Genomic DNA, 12,234 nt, shown 5'->3' with positions numbered 1-12,234 from the left:
AAACTCCCTGCGGCCTCCCAAAGGCACGCACGTGCCCATAGGCAGCTACAGCTCAGCTTGCTACATTAGTTACGACTGCCCTGCTCATTTGAAGATGTTCCTGCAGGAACGAGGTGCCGAGCAGCACACACAACGTGGGCATTTCGGCAGGCCGGTCACAAAGCACCTCACTTGGTGGTCTTGATATTTTCATGTCCCACCGTTCTCAGAATTTCAAATGCCAAGGAAGCAACAGCAACATCAGCGTGAGAGCTAGGAATTAAAAACAGTAACATCTATTAGACATCCTCGGGGGAACCTTTTTGTTCAAATCCCACATTTGTCTTTATCATCTATGCTGGAAAATTGTTAATAGCCATTAACTGCGCTGTATACCCTGCTTTTCTGTTAAGCAGCAACATGCAACGAGTGAGTCTGCCCTGTAGCGAATCGTCCTTGTGTAAATATGAATTTCAGCTCAACTTCACAGTAACTGCTACCTCAATCATCTCTGTAAAAAAAAAAGATATAATTTATCTCCCCCCCACACCCCCCGAATCTACACACACGCACACTTTCAGCTTGACAGAAGAATGTGTTTTCACACATACAGCCCTCTTAACGCAGCGGTGCTCCACCCAAGGAAGCAGTTCCACTCAAGGTGTTGCCCACCTCCTGCAAGGAGGCCCGACTGCCCCACCACACACAGCTCTGCAGGTTTGAGACTGAATGGTGGGATCTTCCCCCTTTGCTTCCTTGCCTAAATTTTTATTATACATATTTTTGCCTAATTTTTCTTTCTGGAAACACCTTTTTTTCCTAGCATTGGAACAGAGGCTCTAACACATTACTGCTAGTCCACAGAAACAAGTCTTTTTTTTTTATAGACTACCATCCCTCATCTTCAGCTTAGAAAGGACACTAGTAGATTAATCTGCAACTTCCTCGGTTGCTCCTAATGACGAATACCTACTGACACCCCATGTTTTGGGGAACGCAGAGCTAGCCAGGAAATCCAAATGATCAGTCCTCACTATGTAAGCCCTCACTATGTAAGCCAATGTCTTAATGAGCAGCAGTTTAAACCACAAAATTTAGCTATCTGAAACAAATGCATCTTGGCAACTGTCTTCACTGAAAATAAATGGCTGCAATCCCACATTTTAAAGTGCAGATTTGATTCCACACAGCTACTAAGCAGAATGGGCTGGTTATGTATGTGTCACTCTCAAAACTGCCTGTTCTGACTAGCTGAGGATGTATCGCAGGGAAGGAGTTTGGCAATCCACGGCTGCTACACGGCAGCAGGAGAGCACCGAAAGCAGCTTGCAGTCCAAGCAGTGCCCCTCTCTCGGCACGTGGCTGCTTGGCTGGTATCCTCCTTCTGCCGCACAGGCAGAGCGATAGAAACCTGTCTGTAAAAAATGAGCAAAGCAAAAACACTCCTCAATCACTTCAACCCCATGACAGTATGTGGGCGGAAGGGCCTGGGAGTTTAGACTACTCCAAGGATGGCTTAGGTCCAGGATCTCAGTTGTAGCCTTCTCTAAAACGTTTCCAGTTCTGCATGAGATACGGAGAGGCTTCTTAACAGGGTTCGAAGCACAGGTGAGGAGAACAAGTTTCTTAGGTCACAAGGAATATTCTGGGTAAGACGCCACTTATGTGGGAATCTGGGGAGATGGCTGAACATCCATAACCCCCGTAAACAAAACGGCCATTCAGCTAAAGCTGATTAAGCTTGCTAACCGCAGGCTTCTCCTGCCTGCCCATTCCCAGTTTATCCATGACTGAGTCTATTACAGCCCCAAGATCCAGGCTGAATCCCTCCCAGTTTCCTCTGGAGGCAAATGGATAGGGACATGTGTTCCCCAAAGAAGGGGAGGAGGGGAAATGAAATCCGTGAGCTCTTGGTGGCTTCCCCTGTTGCTGCTGCAGTGTGGGAGCTCGGCACAGCAAAGCAACCTGGCTTACCCTAACGTATCAACACATTCGTCATTGGCATCAGCTAGAATTTGGTCTACTGATCATCTTGTGTCAAATAAGAGTGCTGTTTATTCTGGGCTCTGTAGTATGTGGTTTTCTGAGTACAGAAATGTATAGATAACAGACAATTAGAGGAAGCCAGAAAAGCAGACTCAGAGAGCAACTGAGCCGTCTAGCGCATCTAATGCTGAAATGCTACAAAATAGACTGAAAACTAGTTCTAAAAGAAGAAAACCTCATCTTTCCCCACTGTCATCTTCAGTGGTGGTGCCAGTGTCTCCCTTAGGGAGAGCTGACGTTTTATTTTAGTTAGATAATTTAATGTGTCATACAAAAACCCGTGAGTCAGCAGCTGAGTATGCGAGAGGGATGCAGACTGCTCTCGACAGGTTTGGTTGGTCCTCAGTGTGCACCTCCTTACACTCACCACGTCCCAACATTTCCTCTCCACATCTGCCCACATCCCCCCTTCCTTCCAACACAGGGTACACCCTGCCATAATGTCGAGGAGCCAATTTTCCCAACCAACTGACCCATATAACGCCTGCATTTGGGAGCACAAAGAGCACTGAAAACATTATCTTAGTGTTTCAAAAACTGATCTATAAACTTCAATTTCTCTATCAATTTTAGTGCAACCAGGAGTGAAATGCAGCCTAACAGCCCATGGCAGGAGTGTAAAATTTGCTTTGAGGGGCAGAGAACAGTAATTCATTCATATGTCTAAGGGGGATTAGATAAGGGAAAGTCTACGGGAGATGAGCTGAGGTTTGGCCAACTTGTTGGGACTAGCACCTCTGTTCTCACAGAGGAGGCCACGGCATTCCCCAAAGTCTCGTGCCTTCTCGGAGAAGCCACAGGTATTCTTAAACAAAAGGAGCTCTGTTCTTCGGCTGCGCATTTGAAAGTAATCAGCTTGCAAGCGCACAAAACACAATTACTTTAAAACAGGGCACAAACATCGCATTGTGCATCCAGCCCACTCCGCCAAGAACCACTGACCGGTATCCGGTTATAGAGGCCAAGCGTTTGGAATAAAAGAATATATTTTAAAAAAGGAAAATTGACACATGTGCACACACATTGAGCCGGACTGTGCAGCACACTGCGGCGAGCCGCAGCTGGGGATCAAAGCACGCCGCCGCCGCAGCAGAAACGCCGGCAAGCTCTGAATGAGAGGAGTTTGGAGGAGAGCAGTGTAGGGAGGGGGGCCAGGGACAGAAACCCGAGAAGCTTGTACTGCACAGAAGGCGATTACAGGAGATGACCGTCGCAGACAAAAGAGGAGGCGAGGGCTCTCAGCCCTGGAAATTCCTGGAAGCCTGAGGGAACTCACCTGGCAGTTTGGGCCAGGCTCTCTAGAGTTTGGATAAGAGCATCGCCATCATTCTTCAGGCTCTCTGAGCGCTTCTCGTTTGAAGTTATCTGGAACAAAAAGAAAGAACCGTTATCAAAGGCTTAGCAAGAAATTCCTCTCTGTCATTTTTTGTGGGATAGGGGAGACGGAAACAAGTTATAGCATTTACTACAATTGTAAATGGAATGTGACGTTAAAGAGACCCAAGAGAAAGTCCCTTTTACTGAACAGGATTGAATTTTAGGCACAGGCCATCTAAAATGTCTTGACTTAATTAACGAGATTCATTCTTGTTATGAGACCCTGTATGTGTGCAAATTCACACACCGCAGTCTGCCAATCCTGATTTCATCCTTAGTACCAATGCCAGTACAAGCCCCATTTAATCTGAATTCCAGGGAGATCTTGGGGAGGCAGTCGTTTTCATTTCTCACTTCAGGGAAAAAATAACCAAGCTTGTATCAGCCTTCAGACCAGGACACGTGGGGTTTCTCAGAGAGGAGCTGGGTTAAAATCTCTGCAACGTTAGCAGTTGCGTAATGAAATTTTTCTTGCCCCCCATCAGTCATTAGGAATATTACCTGCACAGGACTGTCACCTACAGAGCAGGGGACTGATTGACCAAAGCTATATGCCCTTTTGTGTCAAGTGAACCCTGATTATAGCTGATCTTGCTGCTGGTGTGTGTTATCACGCTAATCTGTAATGACTGGTTTATTGTTTCTCCAGCCTTAAGTAGTATAACTACACAGCTCCAAGCAGCCGCACATTTCCTGACCAGTTAAGCAGGTGAATGGGAAGGTCACGGCGTACATCACATGAAATCGCAGGGCACTGTGGCACAGACAGACACTGAACACTTGGCAGCTTGCTGAAGAAGCTCTCGTATCTCAAAAAATTACCGAAAAAAGGGTTTGCGTGTCAGTTCCTGCTTGCAAAGGTAAATAAATCTTGGCCGAAGAGAAAGGAAAAGAGGAGCACCAGAGCAGCTGATTATTTCAATACCGGAGGAGTTGATGCTTGAAACGACAACTTCTAATCCCAAAATCTGGCAAGGACTTTTAAGCTTTAGCATGCTGCAGCTGGCCCTATTTACCACTGATCAAGCATCTGGCCGATACGCCTTCACATCTCCCTCTTAAATCACAAGAGAAGCTGTATTTACAGCTGCCATCCCACCATAATTTATCAGCAGCGATTCTGCAACAACAGTGCCACTACATCTATAATCATAACATCCTGTAGTTAAGCAGAACAGGGAACAGGGACCTGTCTGAAGTAAACTAAAATGTATCCTGTGTGTTGAAAAAAACAGTGATGCCATTACCTAAGTACAAATCATTGGTAAATCCCGATTACAGGTCACTAAACCTTTTTACTCTCTTGAGGTCTACATCTGACCCTTCCAGTTTGTATTTCAGTAATCTTCTTCTTTATTTGTCACCCGTTAGACGCAGAAGGTGTTTTGTAATCTGGGTTCTGAATGTGAGACCACCACCACACATAATAGTAGCAATACAGTCGCAATACAGGGAGAAAAGTGCTTTCACCACAAGACATTGCTTTCTATTGCTAACGAGCACTCATGCCTCTACCAAACGCTTCCCCTAACTTCTGCATCTCACCAGCTCCTGCCACGTTCTTTGCACTTGCCACGTTCATGCTCTTTGTTTATCCTGCACACTTGAAATAGGAAGAGGTTGCGGGAGGAGGAGGGTCACTGAAGCCTGGATCGTGCTCCATAAAACTATGAGGTCAAATAAAGGTTAGAGGTATCCCTAATTCTTGGGTGCTCGCATCTGTACAACCCTCAGAGTCTTTTAACAAATTAGCCTTTGCGCATTACATACATAGACAGAACATTCAAAATATGCCCAACTATAAAATCCGTACCAAGAAAAAGTTTTAAATCTAAAATGCTCTATTTAAAACAAAAACTTAGTCCAGCTGAGTCATAGGGTCTGACTATAAGCTTGCCCGTGTTGCAGCATGCCTTCTGTCATTATTAAGAATACATCTCTGTGGATACAATGCATTTGAATGGAAAGGATTAAAATGGCTTTATATGCACAGAAATTGTAACGGACAGAACAGAAAGACCCATGAGATCATCTACCCTATCTCCCTATTATGCATCACTGTTCAGAGCAGCTTTCAGCCACAAGCAATGGGCTGCTGTGATGTCCATCTGTGGGGGCTACTCCCCTCTCTAATAAAATGCTTCAATAAGATCCTTTCAGCAGTAAAAGTGGTACCACAAGGAGGGAAAGGATCAGGCCTTTAACATCATGAGCAGCCTGCAGACTGCTTAAATTAAGTCTAAAACAAATTTAGGACACATTTGCTTGAGAGCATCAACCAACAGCTTCCCACAAGCCAAGGGGTGTTGGTGAAGAACAGACCCATCCGGCCGGCAGTGCCACCTGGACGCACAAATGGACAACCTGCACAGACAAAACGCGGCTGTATGGATTTACGTGGGCAGATGGGGTTTCCACACCCGCTCTCGACCATCGGTGTCCAGAAAACGGCTTCCTGTCTACCACCAGGCACCCACACCATGGGCCTGGGAGAGGATCAACGCTGCAGTAGCAGGAAAGCTGCAGGTTGAATATAGGGTGAGCTGCCAGTGCCCTGTAGCCGGCTGGGCTGCAGCTGCCTATGGGTTTTTGTCAGTGCTCCCATGCTGTTACTGCTCTGACCGCTAGCATTTATTTGGCCTTTATATCAGGCTGTGTAGTAGATCTGATTGCTCCCTGAGTGATCAGAAGGTCTCTCCCATATGACAGATTACATCCTGCTTCACATAAAGCTCATGAGAAACACTGTCTGAATCGCTGTTCACTTTCAAGACACAAGATAAAACTTTACCCACGTTTCTTCCTTAAAAATTGTTCTGGTTTTGTCTTCATTTTGTTCCATAGATAAAAATAAATTATGACAGCACATAAAACCATCAGTAACCAAACTTTTAGAAATGAATGTATTTTTCACTCGTTTTGTTATCTTTTTCTTCTACCGAGCATCACTGTATCTTTTATCCACACCAGTTCGAGTTCTTGTTCACTTAGAATTTTAACAACTGGTTTAATAATCTCTTGTAATATTGCTATTTGTTCAAGCTGGCTACAACACATATTCAATGACATAATCAATAGCTATTCCTTTAATTAAAAATGTAATTAAATCTCAGTTTAGTTGTACACTCACTGCAATTTAACAGGAATTTCAAAATTACTTTTCTTTATTAAGCGAATAGCCATTCAGCAGCTTTCCTCTCTTCAATTCTATTGAACAAGGATGAGCCATAAGGAATACCATAATTGATATGTAAAGATCAGTATTTCCTAAAATTTAGGATAGCTGTTCAGGTATTACGGTGCTGCTAAAGGTGAGTGCAGGAAAAGATAGAATATAAAACATTCACTGGAAGATCATCTTCACGAGTAAATTGAGGAGTTTTGGATTCTTGGTCTAAGAATTGATTTTTGCAATTCAAGTCTCAAGAAAGGATGGAAACCTACGGGACAATTATTTTTCTTAAGGCTGGTTTCATAATACTGAACTGCTTTCTCTGATTAGTCATAACTCACATTTTGTAATTTATAACTGAATTAAATGACCTAAGTAGTAAACTACTCTCTCACCATTTTGAAAAGAAAGAAATTCTCCTGCTTTATTGAGGTTTCAAGTAAACCGCAAGCTTGACGTCTGTGAAGTAAACTGGGAAATAATGCAAAATATCGATTGGGTAAAAATAAGGAGCTTTTTATTTGAAACATTTTTCGGTTGAAGGAAGGCCTCAGGAGCATATTTAGCTGTACCTTCAAGTGTTATCTTCTCAAACAAACAACTGCTGGAGATGTTTACCATTTCCATGCTCAACGGATGCTTTTCTACAAGCCATCACCATGCCTGTATACACAGATACAAGCAAGGCATTTCATAAATGCTCTTTCTCACAAACTGGCTTCTTCTCTTTCCCAAACACGCTCAATATTTTAACCTCATAAAGTGCTGCTTTCTTAACTTTTTCCTCAAAATTTAACACAATTAAGCTAATTACCTTTGCAGGATTAGTTAGCTCAAGTTCTCGCTCAACTTTACTGACACTGGCTGAGAGCAGCCACACAGGTAACACAGGAGCTGCTGTGGGCTGGTTTATCAGAACCGCCAGATACTCGTAGGTCCAACATTAGCATCACTTGAATATCAACCCATGCTGTGAATAAAGTACCACTTATCCCCAGTTGGGAGCTTTTCTGTGAATGGGAATTGTATCTTCAGCTAATACTGCAGTAAAACCAATCATCAAGATATTTTTTTCTGTGCACTAACTGGGACCTTATGTAGGACATGAAATATATTTTAAAAAATTAAGTTTTCGGAATAAAAAAAATTGAAGAATTAAGCACACGCCTATTGCCCTCTAGACACTATTTCATATAATATCTTCATAGTAAGTGCTGTCCCTGCAATTTTAAATGTGCATCTCAGACTTCCTATTCCTGCTTCCACCTTTGACTGGCTGAAGGCACTGTCAGTAGGACACAGGGCCTTTCATCCCCACCCAAAGTTGCTGTTTCAAATGCCGTCCGGGCTGGTGGTGATTGAAAGTTGATGGCTGTTCACAGCTGCTTAGTGTGACCTTATTCCCATTTTTTAAGGAACAAATGTCACAAAATATAGTGGTGTCAAAAACATCGCTATAACTGACATGACAGCCCAGCAAATAAGTCAATGGGATGGTAACTTCAGAAATGAGGCACAATGCCTGGACTGGAGGAGAAAACCTCCCAGTGTTGCAGCCCATCTTATGCCTATCCCAGGGCATTTAATGGCACTTTTCCTCCCAGGCTGTCAGCGCTGAGCTATTCACAGGCACTGCAGTAATCAAATAAAACACGTCACTTGGTTTGTCATTCACAACTCACAACGACATGGCCAGAAATATGCAGCTGTTCCTTCTTAACGGAGGAGCACGCTAACCAAGAATATACTGCAAACAGGGACGCGTTAGGGTGAGCATCTATATGAAATAAAACTAACGGATCCATTGATTGTGTTCAGACTTACTAAATGTAAATATTTCTTTCAAAGTAATTCCCTCTCCAAGCATACACATTGAGCTGGCATTGCCCAGAGGAGATATATCAAACAGATCCATCACTTCCCATGACAGATCAAACGGATCCGTCACTTCTGTAGGCCTGCATGCTTACTTAATCTTACAGAGTAATGTAGCCCTACCTTTGCGTAATGAAGGGCCAGACCCAATGAAGTATTTGAAGCCTGTAAAACAGAGGCTGTAATGATTACATGGGTGTCAGGCCCCAAAGAGGAATCCCGAGCGGAGGCCGAGATACCTGCACAGTGCACGGGGAGTGCATAGTTGCCAAAGGGCATGGAAACCTGCACGTTGAGCACAAAGTTATCTAATTCCCTCTCCTGTCTGGAACTCAGACTGCTAACACAGCAAATGAAAACTCATGGTCCAGGCAGCAGAGACCACAACTCCAACCCTTTTCTCAGTGCCCCCACACCAGGCTGTAGGCTCCTGTGCTCCTCTGTAGTCCTCCCCTCTTTTCTAGGCAAGTGAAGGTCACGTTTTTATTGCTGCAGCACAGTTTCCACTGGATGGGGAGAGGCAGGGAGGTTTGGATGGTTCCCACGCAGTGAGGGAATAACACCACGGCACGGGCACTTGGCAGGGAGGCAAGAGGCAGCACGGCTCTCCAGGTTGGAGAAGTTAAGCATGAACTGCCATTTACCAGCAGAGCACTCTAGCTACTAGGGCAATTTTATATCCCTGGCAGGAATTTTTTTTAAAAAAATACCCCAAACAACTAAAAACAGCAACAAAATTCCCAGATATCTGCAGTGGTCTTTTGTGAGGTGTTTAATCTGGCATTTGTTAGACGTGCCCTAGGAAGGCACATGGCACTGGACCCTTCAAAGCACTTCGGTGCAACCAATTTACAGGTTGTTTAATGAAAACTAATGGTAACTCTTGCCAGGCTATGCAAGTGTAGCAGAGGAACACCCGAGGACAGTGCAGAGACACCACACTAAGATGGCCACAAGTTATTTTGGTCTTCATAATGTATGAGAGCTCATTCTAAAAGGGTAAAAACCTTCTGGCATTCCCCCCCATCACAGCATGCTTCCTTGCTACTCTTCTCTCTACACATGGTTCAGCTGGAGAGAGACAGACACAGAACGTGTGTGTGGGAAGAACAAATCAAGTCGGACAAGTTATATTTATGTTACTAATTGCCAACACATTTGAACAGGCCTGAGCAATGTTGCTGGACCATAAAAACAAGAAATGAAAGTTACAAAAGCATGAGTGTTCCAGGTGTGCTTTGGCAAGCATATTGCAGTCAGGGATTGCAGACACACAATTACAAAGACTTTGTGGCCTTCAGATCCTGCAAATACATGTGAAAACAAGCAGGTATCTGTGACAAAAAAACCCCTACATCAGACAGCTTAGCTCTGATTTTAGAGTTCAAAAATCTTTTTTTTTTTCTTCTTTATGGATAAAATTCTTGTTCCACTGAAGTCAGCAGCAAAGTCCTTTTGACTTTGATAAGGCCAAGATTTCATTCAACACGTTTCGTTTTCTTCTAATTTGTATGTATGTGCAGGTTTATTCTAAGTTCAAAGTAATTTCCCCCAGTAACTTGGAAACGTACCAGTTTCCCGGCAGTCTGAAAGCCACGCTGTCTCGAGGACTATTCACAGAGAGACAAGGAATGTCTCCCACACACTATATAATGGTTAATTGATTTTGGACGTTCCTTGACACCTTCCACTTTGAGGCTATTCTCTGCCCTTCAGCATATACATAACGCACACAAAGGCAAGCTCTGTGATTGTTGTAAAGTTGTAAAATTACCAACTCTAAGGGGCATTGTCTAAGCATAAGAGAAGATTCGTAAAACCACGGGGTAATTATTGAACAGAAGACTGCTCTCTGTCTTGTTTGATTTTTTGATTTGGTTTTTATTGCTAGCAGTGTTCTCAGCCTGCTTTCAGGAAATACAAGATGTCTTTATAACCCAGAAAATATCCATTATCGCAGCTTCCATCCTCTGTAACTAGTGAGTTTAAAATATTTGACTTAACAGAATGGGATAGGGCAACCTCTTCACATCCATTAGAACCAGCTGTCCACAACAACTTCATTAGCAAAAGTAAACTGCAGTCCTGCCTGGCAAAAGGTGTCTCAAAGGTGCTACAGGAGACTTCCACATAGTGTTGCACTGTTGACAAGTTATGCATGCTCATAAGCCAGCCCAACAGCAATAAGACATTAAAAATAAACACTTGCCACCCTGTTGCTGGTGATCTCATCTGCAAACACAGGTTCATCTGTCATCTGCATGACAACGACTCCCTGAGGTACCACTTCAGACTAGTTTCACTCTGTCCAAACAATGATCCCAGCTGGCCTCAAACATGAGCTTTAGCAAAATGGGGCCACATACCAAGCTTATACAAACCTCGCAAGCCCCTCAGATCCCTCTTTCTGCAGCTCCCAGGCAGCTGCCTGTCCTCACCTTGCTGGGTCTGACGAGACCACCACCTCCTAGGTACACCTCACCCTGATGGTCTTGTATGACTTCCCCCTTACAAAAGGAATGGGGAAATCCACCGGAATACTTTTTTATTACCACAGCAGGTCCAATTTAGGCTCAGATCCTTCATTTATGTTCCTTTAGGAGCTATTATAGAGGTTCCTGGTTGTCTCAGAGCAAAAAAAAAACCTAAAAGCAGTTAGGAACACACACTGTAAAACACTGCAACAGGTTCTCTGCATATCTAGGTTTCCCCTCAAATTCACCATTCCCTGGATCTCTCATATTCAAATGTCCTTCATAGTCTCTCTTTCTCTTCATCAGCTTTTCTCCTAAAATAGCTTCTGACAAGTAACTCCCAATCCCTCTTAAATGTTGATTCCTGTAACTCTTTTTCCAGTGCCGCTGTCTTTTATGGCCTAATAATTCAACTTGTGAAGAAGATCCCTGAATTCCAGCATCTGTCATCCCTTATATCTCCCGTAAAATCACAAAATAGTCTGACTGCAAAGTTTTTTTGGAGTTATATCCAACTTTCATCGATATGCTCCATGGGTTAGGGATGCCCTTCTTTTCATGTACATGTTCTTTTCATGTTCATCTAGTACAGCTGAACCTAGATCTTTCACTGCCATATTTCGTGCTATGACAATTCAAATAATTTCAAATATTTATACACTTGTAAGGGTAAGAATCATTGCTACAGATAACTCATCTTCTCACTATTAGGAAAACCAGTGACACCCAGAACATGTTGGAAAGTGCTGACCTTTAAATGGCAATTACCATACAGGAGAAGTATGCAAGCAACCAAGCAATTACCAATTTCATAAATGCTTTTATATCTAAGGACACAAACACTTGAGCAGCCGTGCCTGTGATGCTCAGGTGAACTGGACAAACCCCTAGGAACTGCCGAGCAGTTGCAGTTTACCAAAGAATTTCAGTTTTAATGTATACAGCCTCCAAAAAAATAATACTTCCAACCTGACATTGTCCCTTGTCCTGCTTTAAAATGTTCCTCATAAAGGGAAAAGACTAATAGGCCTTGACAGAGTGATGTGAACAGATGCTGTCAAAGTTGTCCTCATACAGATCCACTGGTGCAATTCAAGTCTGATCTAGTATGCAAAATCCCTAGCTTCCCCTGAGCAGAACCTTTATATGGCATTGATTAATTTTAATGGAGGATGAAACAAAATTGGAAAGCTCATGCTCACATTGTTTATAATCTGGACTTGAACACAAGACTCCAACAACTAAAAATCTGTACAATTTGACTTACAGTCAAATGATGATTGAATTAATGTTTTAGATTTTTTTCAAGAA

General features: G+C 43.3%; 1 protein-coding gene across 1 annotated transcript in view; it reads right to left on the bottom strand.

The window, feature by feature from the left end:
• Positions 1–3,219: 3,219 nt before the first annotated feature.
• The window catches only part of ULK4 (unc-51 like kinase 4), a 247,806-nt gene continuing 238,791 nt past the window's right edge, over positions 3,220–12,234 (bottom strand). The window contains 1 exon segment of the mRNA XM_009321252.1: positions 3,220–3,390. Coding sequence (XP_009319527.1) covers positions 3,220–3,390 — 171 coding nt within the window.

Source organism: Pygoscelis adeliae, unplaced genomic scaffold (assembly GCF_000699105.1).
Source record: "Pygoscelis adeliae isolate BGI_AS28 unplaced genomic scaffold, ASM69910v1 Scaffold280, whole genome shotgun sequence".
NCBI classification, from domain to species: Eukaryota; Metazoa; Chordata; class Aves; order Sphenisciformes; family Spheniscidae; genus Pygoscelis; species Pygoscelis adeliae.
The sequence above is the reverse complement of the archived record's forward strand: the minus strand, read 5'-3'. Positions and strand labels throughout refer to the sequence as shown.